The sequence below is a fragment of the Hypanus sabinus genome, chromosome 8 (assembly GCF_030144855.1).
Source record: "Hypanus sabinus isolate sHypSab1 chromosome 8, sHypSab1.hap1, whole genome shotgun sequence".
Taxonomy (NCBI): domain Eukaryota; kingdom Metazoa; phylum Chordata; class Chondrichthyes; order Myliobatiformes; family Dasyatidae; genus Hypanus; species Hypanus sabinus.
Window position 1 is genome coordinate 171,212,574 of NC_082713.1, and position 18,234 is coordinate 171,230,807.

An 18,234-nucleotide genomic window follows, 5' to 3' on the forward strand; every position below is an offset into this window, starting at 1 on the left:
TCAATAAAATTCAATCAGGCATGTCAGGCACGACCTGCCTTTCACAAAGCCACGCTGACTATTTCTAATCATATTATGCCTCTCTGAATGTTCAGAAATTCTGCTTCTCAGGATCTTCTCCATCAACTTATCAACCACTGAAGTAAGACTGACTGGTAGATTCTGATATATTTATTCTTATGTTCAGTTAATGTCGTTAGATGTACTAATAGAGGGAAAAATTCCAAGCAGGTTAACACTTCTTTTTCATTTTTTTAAACAGTTAAATTTCACAAAGAAGTTTTGGGAATATCCCAGTCTTTCAATCAGCTGGTCTACCATCAGAATGCAGTGGTTGAAAGCTTGAAGAACCATCTTCAAATCAAGAACAGCATGGCCTATCAACCGTTACTTGAGTAAGCCGCAATGTACAGCATTAGCTCCATTCTCCCCGTACGGTTCTTTGGAACACCCGACATTGTTATATTTTTGTTTTATATATTTCTGTCTATCAACTCCCAGCCTCTCACTAACTCCATCCCTTCCTCCTCACTTGCCAGTTCCAAACTCTCACCTCTTTATACAGATCTTCTCCCTTTACATTCAGTCCTGATAAAGGGCCTGCAACCCATTCCCTCTGTATCCGTAGATGCTGCCTGACCTGAGTTTCTCAAGCAGTCTATGTTTTGCTCTGGATTACAGCATCTGGCATCTCTTGTGTGCCTTTTATATTATATTGGTTGCTGGCCAACCATTTAAATTCCACTGCCCATTCCCATTCCGACATGTAGGTCCATGGCCTCCTCTTCTGGCAACAACTCCGATTCCATCTGGGTTGCCTCCAACCCTACAGCAGCAACATCGATCTCTCTAATTTTCAGTAATTTCTCCCCTTCCCCCTCTTCTGTCTCCATTCCTCATTTTAGCTCCCCTCTTACTCCTTTTTTCTTCTCACCTGCCCACTACCTCCCTCTCGTCCATGGTCCCTTTCTCCCATGGTTCACTCTCCTCTCCTATCAGATTCCTCCTTCTTCAGCCTTTACCTTTTCCACCTATCACCTCTTAGCTTCTGACTTCATCATCTCCTCCCCCACCTGCTCACTTTCCCCCTCACCTGGTCTCACCTATCACCTGCCAGCTTGTACGTTTCCTATTCCCCACTTTCTAGTTCTGGCTACTGTCCCCTTTTCAGTTCTACTGAAGGGTTTTGGCTGGAAATGTTGACCGTTTATTACATAAGATATAGGAGCAAAAGTAGGCCATTTGGCCTATCGAGTCTTTTCCACTATTCCATCATAGGCTGATCCAAGTCTTCCAGTCATCCCCACTCCCCTGCCTTCTCCCCATACCCTTTGATGCCCTGGCTAATCAAGAACATAACTATCTCTGCCTTAAATACACCCAATGACTTGGCCTCCACAGCCGCTCATGACAACAAATTCCACAGATTTACCACCCTCTCACTAAAGTAATTTCTCCTCATCTCAGTTCTAAATGGACATCCTTCAATCCTGAAGTTGTGCCCTCTTGTCATAGACTCCCCTACCATGGGGAATAACTTTGCCATATCTAATCTGCTCAAACCTTTTAACATTCCTCTCCATAGATGCTGCCTGACCTGCTGAGTTCCCCCAGTATTTAGTGCGTGTTGCTCTGGAATTCCAGCATCTGCAGAATCTCTTGTGTTTTTGTGCTAATCGGGATTTGTTTCTGTATTACAGCCTTGTGGTACAGCTGGCTAGAGACCTACAAACTGACTTCTATCCTCACTTCAGAGAATTCTTTGTGATAATCACATCTCTGCTAAACACCCAGGACACAGAGCTGCTGGAGTGGGTTTTCACCTGCCTCTCCTATTTGTACAAGTACCTCTGGAGGCTGATGGTGAAAGATATAACAGACATTTACAGGTATTTCTTTTAACTGCCCTTTTCTGATGAAGGGTTTTGGCACGAAACATTGCCACTTCGTTTCCCTCTGTTGATGCTGCCTGACCTGCTGAGTTCCTCCAGCATTTTGTGTGTGTTGCTCTGGATTTCCAGCGTCTGCAGAATCTCTTGTGCGTTTGTTAACTTTTGTTCTGTTTAAGCTTTGACGTGTACTTTTTCCACATTTTTTTTGAAATTTATGCTTTACTTGGGCAAGAGATTAAAAATATAAAGTTTTCTCTGAAAGAATAGTGGAGGAGAGTAAATATTTTCTAGCTCCAAGAAATTATTTTTGTGACATTTATACAGAAAGGTGCTGGAAAAGGGCCAGTAGCCCACCCTACTCATGGACTGTCTGTCCACTCCCATCAGGGAGGAGGCTTTGTAGCATCCACACCAGGACCACCAGACTCAAAAACAGTTACTATCCCAAAGCAGTGAGGCTGATCAAAATCTCCACCCACTAACCCCGCCCTCCACACCCCCAGCCACCACTACTTTATCATCTCCTGTCAGTCACCTTGTGTACAGACACTCCTGGTCACTTTATGGAGATAGAATCAATCTATGTATACATGCTATCTTACATATTTATATTTATTGTGTTTTTATTATTACTGTGTTATTTATCTTTTGTGTTTTTTGCTGTATCTGATCCGGAGTAACAATTATTTCATTTTCCTTTACACTTGCATACAGGATTTGCCATTAAACAATCTTGAATCTTGAAGGAAAGCATTGTGTGTTTTCTGTCACTGATACAGGCACCACTAAGCTGTAGTGATCTTGAAATGTAAATTGAAACTTCATTGTAAATCTCACCCAGCTTTGCTCATTCTCTGGTTGCTTTCCCACTTATACTCTTCACTCCGTGCTCTGCTGTTCTGTCCCTCCTCATAAAGTCAGCCATTAAATATTTCTCTCTCGGGATGCACAGTTAACAAGTTTATTGTCATTCAACTGTGTACATGTATTCCAATAAATAAAACAACATTCCTCCAGACCAAGAGGCAAACACAGTACATATTAGTCACGTAACACAAGAAATGATATCACCAGAAATAAATTAACAAATAATACATATTAATAATAATCAGCATGTCCTGCCTCTGCCTCTTTCTGGCTTCTGATTTTGTCCGCACTGGAGATTTGTGCCTGGAACTATTCAGCCTATCAGGTATCATCTGTGGATAGGGATGCATTTCATGTTGATACTCAATGGGAAAAAAATACATAAATTGTGAATCTTTCAAGTGTCAATCTGAATTGTTGACCTATTCTCCACAGATGCTACCTGACCTGTCAAATATTTCCAGTTTTTTTAACTTCTCAACTTCTGACATCAATATTATTTTTTGCTTTTATTACCCGACCCCATTCTCCTGTCCTCTCCCAATAACCTTTGCCACCATGACTATCGGCCTCTGCTTTAAGTATAACCAGTGACTTGGCCTCCACAGCTGTCTGTGCCAGTGAATTCCACAGGTTCATCACCCTCTGGCTAAAAAATTCCTCCTCATCTCCATTCTAAATGGATGTCCCTCTGTTCTGAGTCTGTGCCCTCTGGCCCTAGACTCTCCCCACTATAGGAAACATCCTCTCCACATCCACTCTATCTGTGTCCTCTGGTCCTAGACTCTCCCACTATAGGAAACATCCTCTCCACATCCACTCTATCTGTGTCCTCTGGTCCGAGACTCCCCACTATAGGAAACATCCTCTCCACATCCACTCTATCTGTGTCCTCTGGTCCTAGACTCTCCCCACTATAGGAAACATCCTCTCCACATCCACTCTATCTGTGTCCTCTGGTCCTAGACTCCCCACTATAGGAAACATCCTCTCCACATCCACTCTATCTGTGTCCTCTGGTCCTAGACTCCCCCACTATAGGAAACATCCTCTCCACATCCACTCTATCTGTGTCCTCTGGTCCTAGACTCCCCCACTATAGGAAACATCCTCTCCACATCCACTCTATCTGTGCCCTCCGGCCCTAGACTCTCCCCACTATAGGAAACATCCTCTCCACATTCACTTTCTCTAGGCCAGGTGTTCCCAACCCTTTTTAAAGCCATGTTGCCCTACCATTAAACAAGGGGTCCATGGAGCCCAGGTTGGGAACCCCTGATCTAACCCTTTCAATATTCAATAGGGTTCAGATCTGATCTTAAGTCACATGTTAGCCAGACAAATAAGGATGGTCGACCTCCTTTCCTGAATGACATTAGTAAGCATATGGCCTTCAACGGCAATTAGGTGGTTTGGTCACTTTTAGCAATATGAGCTTTTAACAAAATATAAATGCTGGGATTTAAATGTATTTGTCTCTAATCCAGTAGTACAACCATTATGCTAGTGATCCCCCTTGAAAGTGCTTTTGAAGCGTTGTCACTGGGGTAATCTGGGGAATGTGGTCTGATGCAGGCTCCCACAAATATTAGCTCTACAGTAATGCAGGTAATCAACTATGGGCTGAGGAGTGAAAAAAGGATAACCTGTGGGGTTTGTGTGGGGTAAAGTATAACCTGTGGGGCGAGATGTGAGGTAAGCGATAACCTGTGGGGTTTGTGTGGGGTAAAGGATTACCTGTGGGGTTTGTGTGAGGTAAAGTATAACCTGTGGGGTTTGTGTGGGGTAAAGGATAAACTGTGGGATGAGGTGTGAGGTAAAGTATAACCTCTGGGCTGAGGTGTGAGGTAAAGGATAACCTGTGGGGTTTGTGTGGGGTAAAGGATTACCTGTGGGGTTTGTGTGAGGTAAAGTATCTGTGGGGTTTGTGTGGGGTAAAGGATAACCTGTGGGCTGAGGGGTGAGGTAAAGGATAACCTGTGGGACAAGGTGTGAGGTAAAGGATAACCTGTGGGGTTTGTGTGAGGTAAAGTATAACCTGTGGGGTTTGTGTGGGGTAAAGGATAACCTGTGGGACGAGGTGTGAGGTAAAGGATAACCTGTGGGGTTTGTGTGAGGTAAAGGATAACCTGTGGGGTTTGTGTGGGGTAAAGGATAACCTGTGGGACGAGGTGTGAGGTGAAGGATAACCTGTGGGGTTTGTGTGGGGTAAAGGATAACCTGTGGGGTTTGTGTGGGGTAAAGGATAACCTGTGGGCTGAGGGGTGAGGTGAAGGATAACCTGTGGGGTTTGTGTGGGGTAAAGGATAACCTGTAGGCTGAGGTGTGAGGTGAAGGATAACCTGTGGGGTTTGTGTGGGGTAAAGGATAACCTGTGGGGTTTGTGTGGGGTAAAGGATAACCTGTGGGGTGAGGTGTGAGGCAAAGTGTTTGTGATGCAGTAAAGAGCAGGTGTTCGTGTGCTACTCCTCGCTCTAAAACACAATGTCTGATTCTTGCTGTTGCAATTTATCATTGCTTTTTATCCCCCAGTCTGTATAGCTCGCTGTTGTGCCACAATAAGGAACACATCCGGCGTTTTGCGGCTGAAAGCTTTGCTTTCTTAATGAGAAAGGTGAGTTTATCTTGACAATATTGTTGATGCCAAGGCTGGAATTCCAGTGTCCCCCAATCCTGTGACAGCAAGGCTGGCATGCCAGTTTCCCCAATTCCACGACCCTCGGATTTCACTGTACCCTAAATTAAAGATTAAAGATTAGCTTTATTTGTCACGTACAGGTGCGTCAAAACACACAGTGAAATGTATCGTTTTGTGTCAATGACCAGCACAGTCCGTGGACGCACTGCAGACAGCCCTAAATGGTCTGCTCAATTTCCCATCTGGTTTAGTTAACTGTTGTGATGTATTGCTAGAGTTGTACACAGCCTCAAAGTCAAAGCCAGCATATTAATGAAGTATACTGCCTTGTCAGCATAAACCACCTTGAGATTCATTTTCTTACAGGTATTTACAGGCAAATAAAGAAATATAACAGAATTTATGGAGAACTATACATAAACAAAGATTGACAGACAATCAATGTGCAAAAGAAGGCAAATTGTGTGAATAATAAAAACAAATCAAAGTACATGTAAAATGCTGGAGGAACTATGGAGAGAAATAAACGGTCGATGTTTTGGGTGAAATCCTTCATCAGGACAGGAAAAAAAGAGGGTGGAAGTCACAATGTGGGGGGGAGGGGAAGAAGAAGTCTGATAGAGAAGAGTGGAGCATGGGAGGAGGGGAACCAGAGGGAGGTGAGAGGCAGATGAGGTGGAGTGAAGGGGTAAGAGGGGAGTCAAAATGGGAAACGGAAGAATGCGAAGCAATTGGAGAAAATACTGTAAGTTGGAAAAATCTGTGGTTTTGTTATTCAGACCCAATCAGAATATGAGGTGTTGCTTCTCAAGCTGACGGTGACCTTATCATAGTCATAAAGGAAGCCATTGACTGATCCGTTGGATTGGGAATGAGGATTGAAATTTGAATGGTTGGCCGCTGGGCCTGACCATTGTGGATGGAACAATGGTGCTCAGTAAGAATATTCTGAAGAAGCTTCCATCTTTTACCCCTTTGGCCTATCACCTCCCAGCTTCTTAGTTCATCTCCTCTTTCACCACCCATCCACCTCCTCTCACCTATCACCTGCCAGCTTGTCCTCCTCCCCTCCCTCTACCTTCTCATTCTGGCCTTTCCCCCTTCTAGTCCTGATGAGGGGTTAGGGCTTGAAGTGCAGACTGTTTATTCCCCTCCAGAAATGCTGCTTAACTTGTTGAGTTCGTATAGTATTTTGTGTGTGTCACTTTCAGCACCTGCAGAATCTCTTATGTTTGTAAATAATATGGAAAAGTTGAGTTGTGGAGTGCTTTGGAGTGAGTCTGTAGGGAAGAGAGGTAGGATGTTACTGAATGGAGTTTAAACAAGGTCAATTCTGGCACCAGCCGTTTGTCTTCCCTCCAATTGCAAATTGTACTGTACTGAGGAGAGAGTTCAATAGGAGTTTTTTGTAACATGTTTCTCCTGTGGACGTGTGTGTTGTATATGTGCAGGTTCCTGATCACAGTGGTCTTTTCAACGTAGTGTTTGCTGATCTGGAAGAACACAGATCGAAGACTGTGGGAGTGGGACAACTGCTCTTTGAAATGTGCAAAGGCGTCCAAAATACCTTCCACTCATGTGCAGCCAGGGTAACGTATTAATCCGTTTTCCTGTACGTACGTCTCATTTTCCTACAAAATACACATCAAGTACATTTCCATTCCATTAGTTTCAGATTTATTTATTGTACAGTTTATACATGGAAGCCTACAGTGAAATACATTGCTTGTGTGAACCAGCGCTGCCTGAGGATGTGTTGGGGCAGCCCACATGTTGCCACCACGTTCAACAGAGCAACTGTGAAGCAAGTCTCTTCTACACCCACCCTCTCTCATAGAGACAGGCCTCCAGCTCCCGGGGAGTCCACCTCTGGGCCTCTGGTCCTTGGGCCTGGACTCTCAGACTCACAGACATCGGACTCCTGACCTCTGGTCAAGCTGATCTGGGGATTTGACTTTCAGTCCTCGACCTCCAGACTCACCAACTTTGGTCTTTGACCTTCAGACTTGCCAACTTTTAGACTTTGACCATTTGGTTTTACTGTGTGAACTTCAACCTCTGGGTGTCAACCCCAAGACTTGCAGATCAAAGGTTTGACCTTCTGGCCTTGACCTCCAACCTGATGACCAGGAGGGGTGGTCACCGGCCCTCGTGACTCCCACCTATATGTCCAATATACGTTACAGTGTCCAGTTAGTCTACCAGGCCATGGATCCTTGGCCTGTGGGACGAAACAGAAGCTCCTGAGGGAAATCCACATGGTCACAGAGAAAGCTGGTGAGTGCCCAAGGTCAGGATCGAAACTGGGTCACTGGAGTTATGTAACGGCACAAACTGCTGCTCGCTGTGCCACCCCTCAGCCTTTATTTATCCTTATCACATGGGTACTTGAGTAATTTTGTGCCCCTAATCAAAGAAAAGATGCACTGGCATTGGAGAGGGTCCAGAGGAGGTTCATGAGAATGAGCCCAGGAACATGAAAGGAAATCTTAATGTACGAGGAGCATTTGCTGCCTCTGCGCCTGTAGCCATCAGAGTTTAGAAGAAGGGGGGGGGGGGGAATCTCATTGAAACCTATTGAATATTGAAAGGCCTAGTTAGAGTGAATGAGGAGAGGATGCTTCCTACAGTACAGGGGTTCCAAACCTTTTCTATGCAATGGACCAATACCATGAAGCAAGGGGTTGTGGACCTCAGTGCAATGCCCTTCTATAGTGGGTGAGTGTAGGACCAGAGGGCACTGCCTTAAATAGAAGCACGTCCCTTTAGAACAGATATTCTTTAGCCAGAGGAAATTAATTGCTACAGACAGCATTGAGCATATTTAAAGTGGAGGTTGATAGGTTCTTGATTAGTCAACGCCCGGCTCTCACTTGTGGCTCCTCATAGCTGTTTGCATGTGACAGCGGCCACACCCCGGGCAACGGCTTCGACAGGCCGGCTAAACCGGGTGTGGGTAGCCAATGGGTCTGAAACCCTTGGTGAGATAGGAACTTGCTCATCCCAGCATGCGAAGACTGCCTGACTGGATCAGGCGGAGGAAACCCCAGGGGTTCAATGGCAGAGAAGCTGTTGTAGCAGCGCATTGTGGAGTGTGTAGGGCATGGCAGAGCGCTTAAGAAGACGTGGCCATCCAATGCAGCCAAGGAAGTTGCCAGACGTAACAATTCTTCATGCCACTGGATCCTGACTTCGGAGGCCGAGCGAGTGGGATCGTCTCTGTGCAAGGCTTTTCCACTTTCATATCTTTCACACACTGGTTACATTGTGTAAAGGTCGGCTGGTGGCGCAGTGAGATCAGCGCCGGGCTCGAGAACAGAGGTTCCCGAGTTCGATCCAGTGACAAGCCAGCCGAGTGCACTCTCTATCCGTGCTGGGTTGATGTCAAGCTCGCAACTCGGCCTCGTAAAAAAAACCACTGCCACCCTGCACAATGTAGACTTCCTTGGACCCCGAGAGACAGCCATATAGTCAGGGTGTCAAAGTTACAAGGAAAAGGCAGAAAAATGGGGTTGAGAGGGATGAAAAATCAGAAGTTCAAAGTCAAATTTAGCATCGGAGTACATACATGTCACCACATACAATCCTGAGATTCTGTTACTGTGGGCGTACTTAGCTAATCTATAGAACAGTAACTGTAAACAGGATCAATGAACAGCAAACTGTGCAAATGGAAGTATAAATAAATAGCAATAAATAACAGGATAAAGTCTCCTTAAAGTGAGACCATCAATTGTGAGAATACCAGAAGTAGATTGAGTGTAGTTATCCCCTTTTGTTCAAGAGCTTGATGGTTGAAGGGTAGTAACTGTTGTTGAACCTGGTGGTGCGAGTCCTGAGGCTCCTGTACCTTCTACCTGATGACAGCAGCAAAAAAAGAGTATGGCCTGGATGGTGGGGATCTTTGATGGATGCTTCTTCTCTACAGCAACGTTTCAGGTAGAAACCCTGGAGCATCTGGACAGCAAAGCAATGATGAAAAGGTGGAGCAAGCTGAATGACCCAATCCACTCCCATGTCTTATGGCCCACACACCTGAAGATGTTCTGAGGACAGGCACGAGCAATGCCACACTTCGGGCACCAACACAGCATGCCCACAAATCAAGCCTAACCAGGGAGAGCTAGAGCAGTCTTGTGGCTGGTAATTCACTTCCCACTTCCCAGCTGGAATGCACCGTCCCCATCATACAGAATCAACAAACTCATTCGTAAGGCCAGTGATGATGTGGGGGTTGGACTGGACTCTCTGATGGTGGTGTCTGAAAAGAGGATGCTGTCCAAGTTGCATGCCATCTTGGACAATGCCTCCCATCCACTCCATAATGTACTGGTTAGGCACAGGAGTACATTCAGCCAGAGACTCATTCCACCAAGATGTAACACTGTGCGTCATAGGAAGTCATTCCTACCTGTGGCCATCAAACTTTACAACTCCTCTCTCGGACTGTCAGACACCCTGAGCCAATAGGCTGGTCCTGGACTTATTTCCACTTAGCATTATTTACTTACTGTTATTTATTTATTTATGGGTTTATATTGCTATATTTCTACACTATTCTTGGTGGGACGACTATAACGAAACCCAATTTCCCTCGGGATCAATAGAGTATGTCTGTCTGTCTGTTTGTAGTGTAACTGCCCAGGGGAGGAGATGCCAGAGACAGTGTGAGAGAGAGCTTGAGTCTGTGCTGTGTTGGGGGATGACCCCTCCCATTGATTCTGCCCTCCAGTGTTCGTTCAGTGGAAGACGAGTTAGATTGCGTTCGTCTGCAGCTTCACTAGCATGCATGGTGAACTGCTGTATCATCAGTCCGCAGGCCATAATACTCAGACACCTGGGCTACATGTATAATGGTTTGGTGACTGTATGATTTTCTGCTTTGGCTGTTATATGTGCTGCGTGTGACTGTCGGTGCTGAATTTTGCACCTTGACCCCGGAGGTACCCTATTTTGTTTAGTTGTATTCATGTGTATGTTTGAATGATAATTAAATTTGAACTGAAACAGTTATTAAGAGGTACACGGCAGAATAGGCCTTACTGGACCTCCGAGCAGCCCTAGCCTAATAAGATCATAAGGTACAGGAATTCCAGTGAATACAGGCCCAGAGGCATCAAATGGTCTTTGGATGACAAGTTAATAAATCCTGGAATAATTTTTGTTAACCTCCTTTGCTTGCTCTTCAGTTTCACAATTTTACAGTGAACAATTTACCTAACCAGTACGTCTGTAAAAGAATACGAAGCACCCGGATAAGAACCACACATTCCATGGGGATGACGTACAGGCTTCTTACGGACGATACCAGGATTGAACACTGAACTCTGACACACTGAGCTGTAATAGCATCGTGCTAACCACTATGCTTCCGTGGCGCCCACTTGAACTTGCCACTTCCCTGGAGACTAGGTCATGCCGAAGAAGGTCGGCAGCGTCCAGGACAATGCTGCATCGTTATTGCAAGCATTCCTTCCCGTCACACATCGTCTCGCTTTGGAATGATAACACTGATTGCGTTGAGTCTAAACCTTGGAACACCCCCCCAGTGACACTGGGAGCACCTTCATCGGAAACACCGCGGCGGCTTCTGAATGTTTCTCAAATCTGCTTTGCCAGGAGAAGCTGCGAATGGCTGATTAACTTTCCTCTGGATAGTGATTTATGTTAATTTAGCTTAGTCATGTTTCTGCAGCAAGTCATTTTTCATCCACAGACCTTCATAAATCAGAGTATTCAATACAGTTTGGAGTTGGGATGTTATGTTGAAGTTGTATAAGATTTTTGGTGAGGCTTAATTTGGAGTGTTGTGTCCTACCTGCAGGAAAGAGTACAGGAAGTATTTACAAGGATGTTGCTGAGACTTGAGGACTTGAGTTTAGGGAAAGGTTGAATAGGTTAGGGGTTTGTTCCCTGGAGTGTCGGAGAATAAGGGATGATTTGATAGAGGTATAGGTTACAGTGTGTGTATGAATGCCTGTGACAATGAACACATCCTCAGATCCCAAAGTTACATCCAGACATCAGATCACACAATCTTTTGCTCTTGTTTCAGACTGCTGCTGTGTCAGAGGTGCAGAGAGACAGTAACTCTGTGCTCAGTATCCAACCGGAGGAGTTTCCCTGTTCGATATTCATCCCTTTTTCAGGATCACTAAAATTAATGACGACGTTATTTCATTCATCTCTGGCACTTTGCTGTGTGCAAATTGGCTACTGTAGTTTCTATATTAGAAACGTACTTCTATACCGCAAAAAATATTTGAGATGTAATTGAACAGATTTTCTTCAGATATATTTGGTTTTATTTCCTTTAATTGATATTAAAGTAAATTTATTATTGAAGTACATATACATCACCATATAAGCCATATGGGGCACACACCAGCTAGCACGACACTATTACAGCTCGGGGAGTCAGAGTTCAGAGTTCAACTCTGGTGCCCTCTTCAGCAAGTTTGTATGTTCCTTTCTTTGTGTGTGTGGATTTCCTCCAGGTGTTCTGGTTTCCTGCTACAGTTCAAAAAAGTACCAGGTAGTGGATTAATTGGTTATCATAAATGGTCTCATGCTTAGAATAGGGTTAAGTCAGTGTCTCAAAGGGTCAAACAGCTGTATCCCTAAATTTAAAAAAATCAATGCATTTTCTTGCAGGCATTCACAGTAGAACAAAGACATATGATTAAATCTATGAAAGACTGACAAGCCATCAATATGCAAAAGACAAACTACAATTTAAACTAATATGTAAATAAATACTAGTTTTGTGTCTGAATCTCTAATTCTTGTTGACATTTCCTTCTCTGCAGATTCTCCCCATTATCTTCCAAAAGCTGGGGCCCATTACAGAGAGCAGTGTTGCACTCCCTTGGGATGCAGTTCGGGAGGCAGTAGGTCACATGGCCAAGTCGTGTGTCACCTACATCTACAAGGAGCACTTTGACATTCTCTGGAACTGTTTACAAGTAAGTGTTTACTTGTTTTTACAGGTAGAACAACATTTGCAAATAAGGTGGTCACCACCATCATTAGGATTTCTCTTCTGTTGAGTGCCCTCATGTATCAGACCAGCATTTTCCAGAATAAAGAACAATCCCTTTCAGGTCATTAAATTGATCCAAGGAAACAACAGGAGGGATTTTTTTCTCTGGCTGTGGGCTTTTGTCAGTTTATTCAGTTACTAAATTATTTCAAACCCGTTAATGTTCACGTTTACTCATTTTAGCCATGAACCATAGAAGCTAAATTAGGCCATTTAGCCCATCATGTCTGGTCCATGATTAATCTGCTCTATATCTATCTGATATACTATCTGATACATATATATCTATCTGAGACTTTTGCTCAGAACTGTAGTGAAGCAGACAATTGAAAATTGCTATTCTTTGTGCCTTGAACACATTAGATTAAGGTTGTTTAGAGCACAGCAATGAATGATAAGTTACGCTGTGGAGGAGTTTTGTTTCGTAATTGTAACCTGAGCTGTGAGCATTTTGTGTCATTGACAGAGCTGTGTCCTGGGACTGAAAGACAGAGTCGACACTGAGGAACAGCAAGTCTCAGATCAAATCCACCGCTTGCTGCAGATATACCTGGTGCTGCTGGAGCATAAACAAGGCTCGAAGGTTACTCAACCCAGCAATGTCTGTGAGGTGAGTCATGTAACCAGGGACTGGCTGCTCTCTGCGGGCCTGTTAACTAGCCTTCAAATGCTAAAGCTTTAGCATTGCTGAGCCAACCCTCCCCACCACCTCACCAATCTGCCCCTTCCCCATTGCCTTTAACACTCACAGTGCAGGCTGCAGCCATCTGATGGTCTCATCTGTTCTGAGTGTGTGCAAACCTCTGCAAACACATAATCTGTCACCCCCTCACCTTTCTCTACAACCTGTTACCCCAGTGCAGAATGGTAAGTCTGATCTCAGAAAGTTTTGGGAGTAACTCCTATGGAAAAATCTGGAGCTGGAGTCCCTGAGGCAGTCCTATATTGAGTTCAACACTGACTGGCAACTTCTGTGATGCAGCTGGTACCAAACTGTACTGATCTCTGCCTTTCCTTTGATAGTGGCTAGTGTAACTTTGCTACAGCACCAGCAACCCAGGTTCAACTCCTGCTGCAGTCTATAAGGAGTTTGTTCTCCCTGTGACTATGTGGGCTTTCTCTTGGTGATCTGGTCCTCCCACATTCCAAAGACATATGAGTTAATTGGTTAATTGATCACATGGGTGTAATTGGGCTCAGTCTGGAAGGCTTGTTACTGTGCTGTAACTCTAAATAAGAATGAAACCTTACTGTTCACTCAACTTGTTCTCACCTCTTCCGGCTTCACCTCACAGACCCTGGTCCAGATGCTGCAGAGCTCGCAGACTGACCTGCCTTGCCGTAGGACTCTGCTGAAGGGAGTCTCCACTCTGCTGACAGCTCAGAACATCTCTCTGCCGAAAGTGCTGACTGAGGAAACTGCTAGAAAGGTATTTGAAACTTGTTTCCAATTGACAAGTACCGCAGTCTACTCTGGGATTGGTTCGAGGTTCAGGGACTGAGATTGTTGTCCTTTGACGTATTTACTCAGTTACTGCAAAGAAATACTCATTGTTAAACACTGCAGTGTTTCATTTCCACATTCTGTAGTCAAGATTGTTTATTGTCATTCTTCAGTATACAAGTGTAACAGAGAACGAGCTGATCGTTACTCCGGATCCGAGGCAGAATAAAAATCACAATAAATATAAATATAAAAGCAATCCTATAAAGCACTATGCACATGGTGAGTGTGGCTGAATATACAAAAGATTAGTTTATATACATAGTCTGATTTTATGTATATAAAGTGATTCTCTGTACATAAGGTGACAAAATGATTCTTGGCAATCGGAGCTCTGTTAGGTAGCAAGAGGGCTTATGAAACCGGGGCTGCTGGAGATTTTGATCAGTCCGTCAGTTTGGGGGAAGTAATTGTTTTTTGAAGCTATAAATATGTGTATTCTTGACAAAGCAGGCACTTATTGCCCAGTACTAAAGGGACGGTGTGGTGGTAAGCGTGATGCTAATACAGTAATGGCATCCCAGGCTCTATTCTGTCTGTAAGGTGTTTGTATGTTCTACCCAAAACTGTGTGGGTTTCCACTGGGTACTCCGGTCTCCTCCCACATTCAAAAGATGTATGGTTGGTAGGTTCATTGGTCACATGGGTGTAATTGGGTGGTGCAGGTTTGTTGTGCTGGAAGGGCCTTTTATCATGCTGTATCTCCAAATAAATAACAATATAAATAATTGCCCTTGAGAACGGTGGGGTGAATCATCATAAATCACTGTGGTCCCTCTGACAAAGACTATGCTCCACCATTCTATCATGGCTGATTTATTTTCCCTGTCAGTCCCATTCTCCTGTTTTCTACCTGTGACCTTTGATGCCCTACAGTGATGTTGGGGAGAGAGTTCCAGAGATTAGACCCAGTGACAAGGAAAGACTGAAGTTTCATGTATGGCTTAGCTCGTCAGCCTGATGGAGCTCTTCCTTCCGACAGGAGAAGAGGCAACAGCGGGTTGCCTGTACCTAAAGCCAGTCGCTTTGGGCAGACGGGGCTCATCAGCCATGGTTGGCAGCTGCTCTGGGAGAAGGAAAACTCTGATCTCAAACCTCCACTGCCTTGTGGTTGTACTCACTCATGGACAAAGACTTAGGAGTAATTCTCGGGGGGAAAATCCAGAGCTGGTGCCTCTAAGGCAGTCCTACATCGAGTTCAAAGCTGACCCACTCCTCTTGTGATGCTGCTGGTGCCAAACTGTATCGGTCTCTGCCATTCCTTTAGCTGCATAGAGAGGGAAAGGCTGGTACATGAGCAATAGTTTGCTCTCCGTATCATTTGACCCTGACCAGTGGAGGCCTTCTAAGCTCCCCAGTCAGGATGGTGCGTGACTCGGAGGGGAGTGGGTAGCAAGCGGTGGTCCCTGGGGCTGTAGCCCGCGCCCTGCTGGGTGGATGAGATGGTTGGGAGGAGCTGCCAGGGAAGCCCGACTGACCTAGCAGCCGTTTTCATCACGACATCAGAGGAGATCCTTTCAACCATCACTGCTTGGCTCGCCACCTTGGAGGTGGCCATTCAGCCCATTAGCACAGCTCTTTGATAGATTCATTCAGTACCGTTCCTGCAATGTTACCCCCTTTAAACATTTTTCCAGATACAGATAAAAATTCATGTTGAATCCATTACCGCCATCCTTCCAAGCAGTGTGTTCCACATTGCTATGTCGATATCTTCGCTTCATCTTCCCTCTGCTTTTCCTCATTGCCCTATGTCAGCACCAGCTGTTTATTTGCCCTCCTGTTTCTTACAGTCAGTGTTTCTGAGAACCTCCCTCAAATTTCCTTTTAACTTTTTCTGTTTACTGGATCCACATTTCCCCTATCTGTCTTTGTAGCTGAACCCAAGCCTAATGCAGCACAGAAACAGGCCCTTTGGCCCATCTCATCCATGCCAAACTATTGATCTACCTAGTCCCATCACCTGCACCTGAATTATAACCCTCCATGTGCCTATCAAACTTCCCTTGAATGTTGAGATTGAACCTGCTAGCAGCTCGTTGCACACTCTCACCACCCTCTGAGTGAAGTTTTCTCTCATGTTCCCCTTAAACTTACACCCTTTACCCTTAACTCATGACCTCCAGTTGTAGTCCCACCCAACCTCAGTGGAAAAAGCCTGCTTGCATTTACCCTACCTATACCCTCATAATTTTGTATGCCTCTATCAAACCTCCTCTCAATCTTCTATGTTCCATGGAATGAAGTCTGAACCTATTCCATCTTTTTTTAATTACTCGGGTCCTCAAGTACTGGCAACATCCTTATGAATTTTCTCTGTGCTCTTTCAATCATTTTGATATCTTTGCTGTAGGTGGGTGACCAGAACAGCACACAATAGTTTGCTCCTTTGACTCTTACAGTACTCTTACAATCTCCTCTCAACCCCTCCAAGACTTTGACATCCTTCTGAATGTACGGTATATTTTCCAGAACCAGAAACAATTTTTGCTACTTGCTTCTTGTCATCCTCAAAGCTCCTGAACTATGCATCTTACTGGGATCCTGCAGGTTCTGTGCTGGCCACCGTTTCCCTGGCCTTGGGTTGAGAATGAGGCAAGATGGTGTCAGTGACCCAACGGTGACATTCAGCAGGCAGCTCACCATACTATTTGATATTTCTCTTCTTCTAAATAGACTTATTCTGAACTGCAATGGACTGCAGCCTGTAATTTCCCTTTTAAGGATGTATGTATTTTTGAGTCAACTAAACGATCTGGCACTTTTGTGATCTGGGGGATTTGGCGTGGATGAGAGCAAAGAGTTTGGGCATGGCCATCGCTGGTGTTGGCTACGTCAATACCTAGTAATGCACCATAAACCCTTGGTCGTCTCCAATACTTTGCAACAAATAAAGCTTTGAGCAAGATAAAATAGTTGCTGTTGACAGTGGAAAACTAATAGTATTCAGCATCATCTGCCTGTATTTCACCTGTCTGCTTCTCTTCTCGTGGCTGCTGCAAAGCGGAAGGTCACGCCACCAGTTTCAGGAGCATTTGTTGCCCTGCACCCATTGAGCTAATGGACAGGCTTCACTCGCCTCAGCGCTGAACAGACCACAGATGTGGCCTGGATCTATCAGCACTCGCCTCAATGCGTAACAGACCACAGCTGTGAACTCACTTTCAGGGACTCTTCAGTTCATGTTCCATGTGTTTTTTTTTTTGTGTACAGTTTTTTTTACTATTTGCATGATCTGATCAAGGATCTTCAGTGCTGAACTGACCGCAGATGTGGCCTGGATCTCTCAGCACTCGCCTCAGTGCTGAACTGACCGCAGATGTGGCCTGGATCTCTCAGCACTCGCCTCAGTGCTGAACTGACCGCAGATGTGGCCTGGATCTCTCAGCACTCGCCTCAGTGCTGAACTGACCGCAGATGTGGCCTGGATCTCTCAGCACTCGCCTCAGTGCTGAACTGACCGCAGATGTGGCCTGGATCTATCAGCACTTGTTGTGGACTCACTTTTGGGAACATTTCAGTTTTTGTTTTACTTTTTATTGTTTGCAAGTTTCTTTTTTTCCACACATAGGTTGTTTGATGGTCTTTATTGTGTGGGTTTTTTTTAAAAATGAGTTCCACTATGTTTCTTTTATTTTGTGGCTGCCTTGCAAGAAGACAAGTCTCAAGCTTTTATACTATATCCTATACAGGTGTGTGCCGCTTACATCCGCTTGGACAACATCCAAACGCATATACGTCCGTAGTTCTGATCAGAGAACACGATGTAGTGGACGTAACCAATCTCGTGTATCGCGCATCTCTTGAGTGTAGTAGCGTGAGCTCGCTGTTTAATTTTCTTTTGAAAATATTACTGTAAAGTGCATCATGGCTTCCAAATGCAGCAAAACCTCATGATAGCAGCAGCAAGAGGCAAAGGAAAAGTATTGATTTGGAAGTGGAACAAAAGGTTATTAAACAATATGAAGGGGGGAAAACCAGTGAATGCTATTGCTGGAAAACATGAGAGGGAGCTATATTGGATGTGGAGAAATTGCTAATGACATGGATTGAGGAGCAAACACAAAACAGAATCCCCCCCTCAGTGCATTGACGATCACTGCTAGGCCAAGCAGCTTGTCCGAAACGCTTAAAGAAAAAGAAAACGATATCGAGTTTAGTGCTGCTCCATATAGGTTTGCTAAGTATATAATATGGTGTTCACACAATGTCCAAATCACATGACGTTCGATTTCACAGAATGTATTGTGGATGTTTAGTGACACATACCTGTACTTGGAATTTGTGAGTG

The 18,234-nt window shown here is 44.7% G+C and overlaps 1 protein-coding gene across 1 annotated transcript in view; it reads left to right on the top strand.

The window, feature by feature from the left end:
• The window catches only part of utp20 (UTP20 small subunit processome component), a 195,376-nt gene that overhangs the window by 16,924 nt on the left and 160,218 nt on the right, over positions 1–18,234 (top strand). The window contains exons 4-10 of the mRNA XM_059978567.1: positions 263–395; positions 1,701–1,889; positions 5,292–5,373; positions 6,849–6,986; positions 12,207–12,362; positions 12,906–13,049; positions 13,735–13,869. Coding sequence (XP_059834550.1) covers positions 263–395; positions 1,701–1,889; positions 5,292–5,373; positions 6,849–6,986; positions 12,207–12,362; positions 12,906–13,049; positions 13,735–13,869 — 977 coding nt within the window. The remainder of the gene's footprint in view (positions 1–262; positions 396–1,700; positions 1,890–5,291; positions 5,374–6,848; positions 6,987–12,206; positions 12,363–12,905; positions 13,050–13,734; positions 13,870–18,234) is intronic.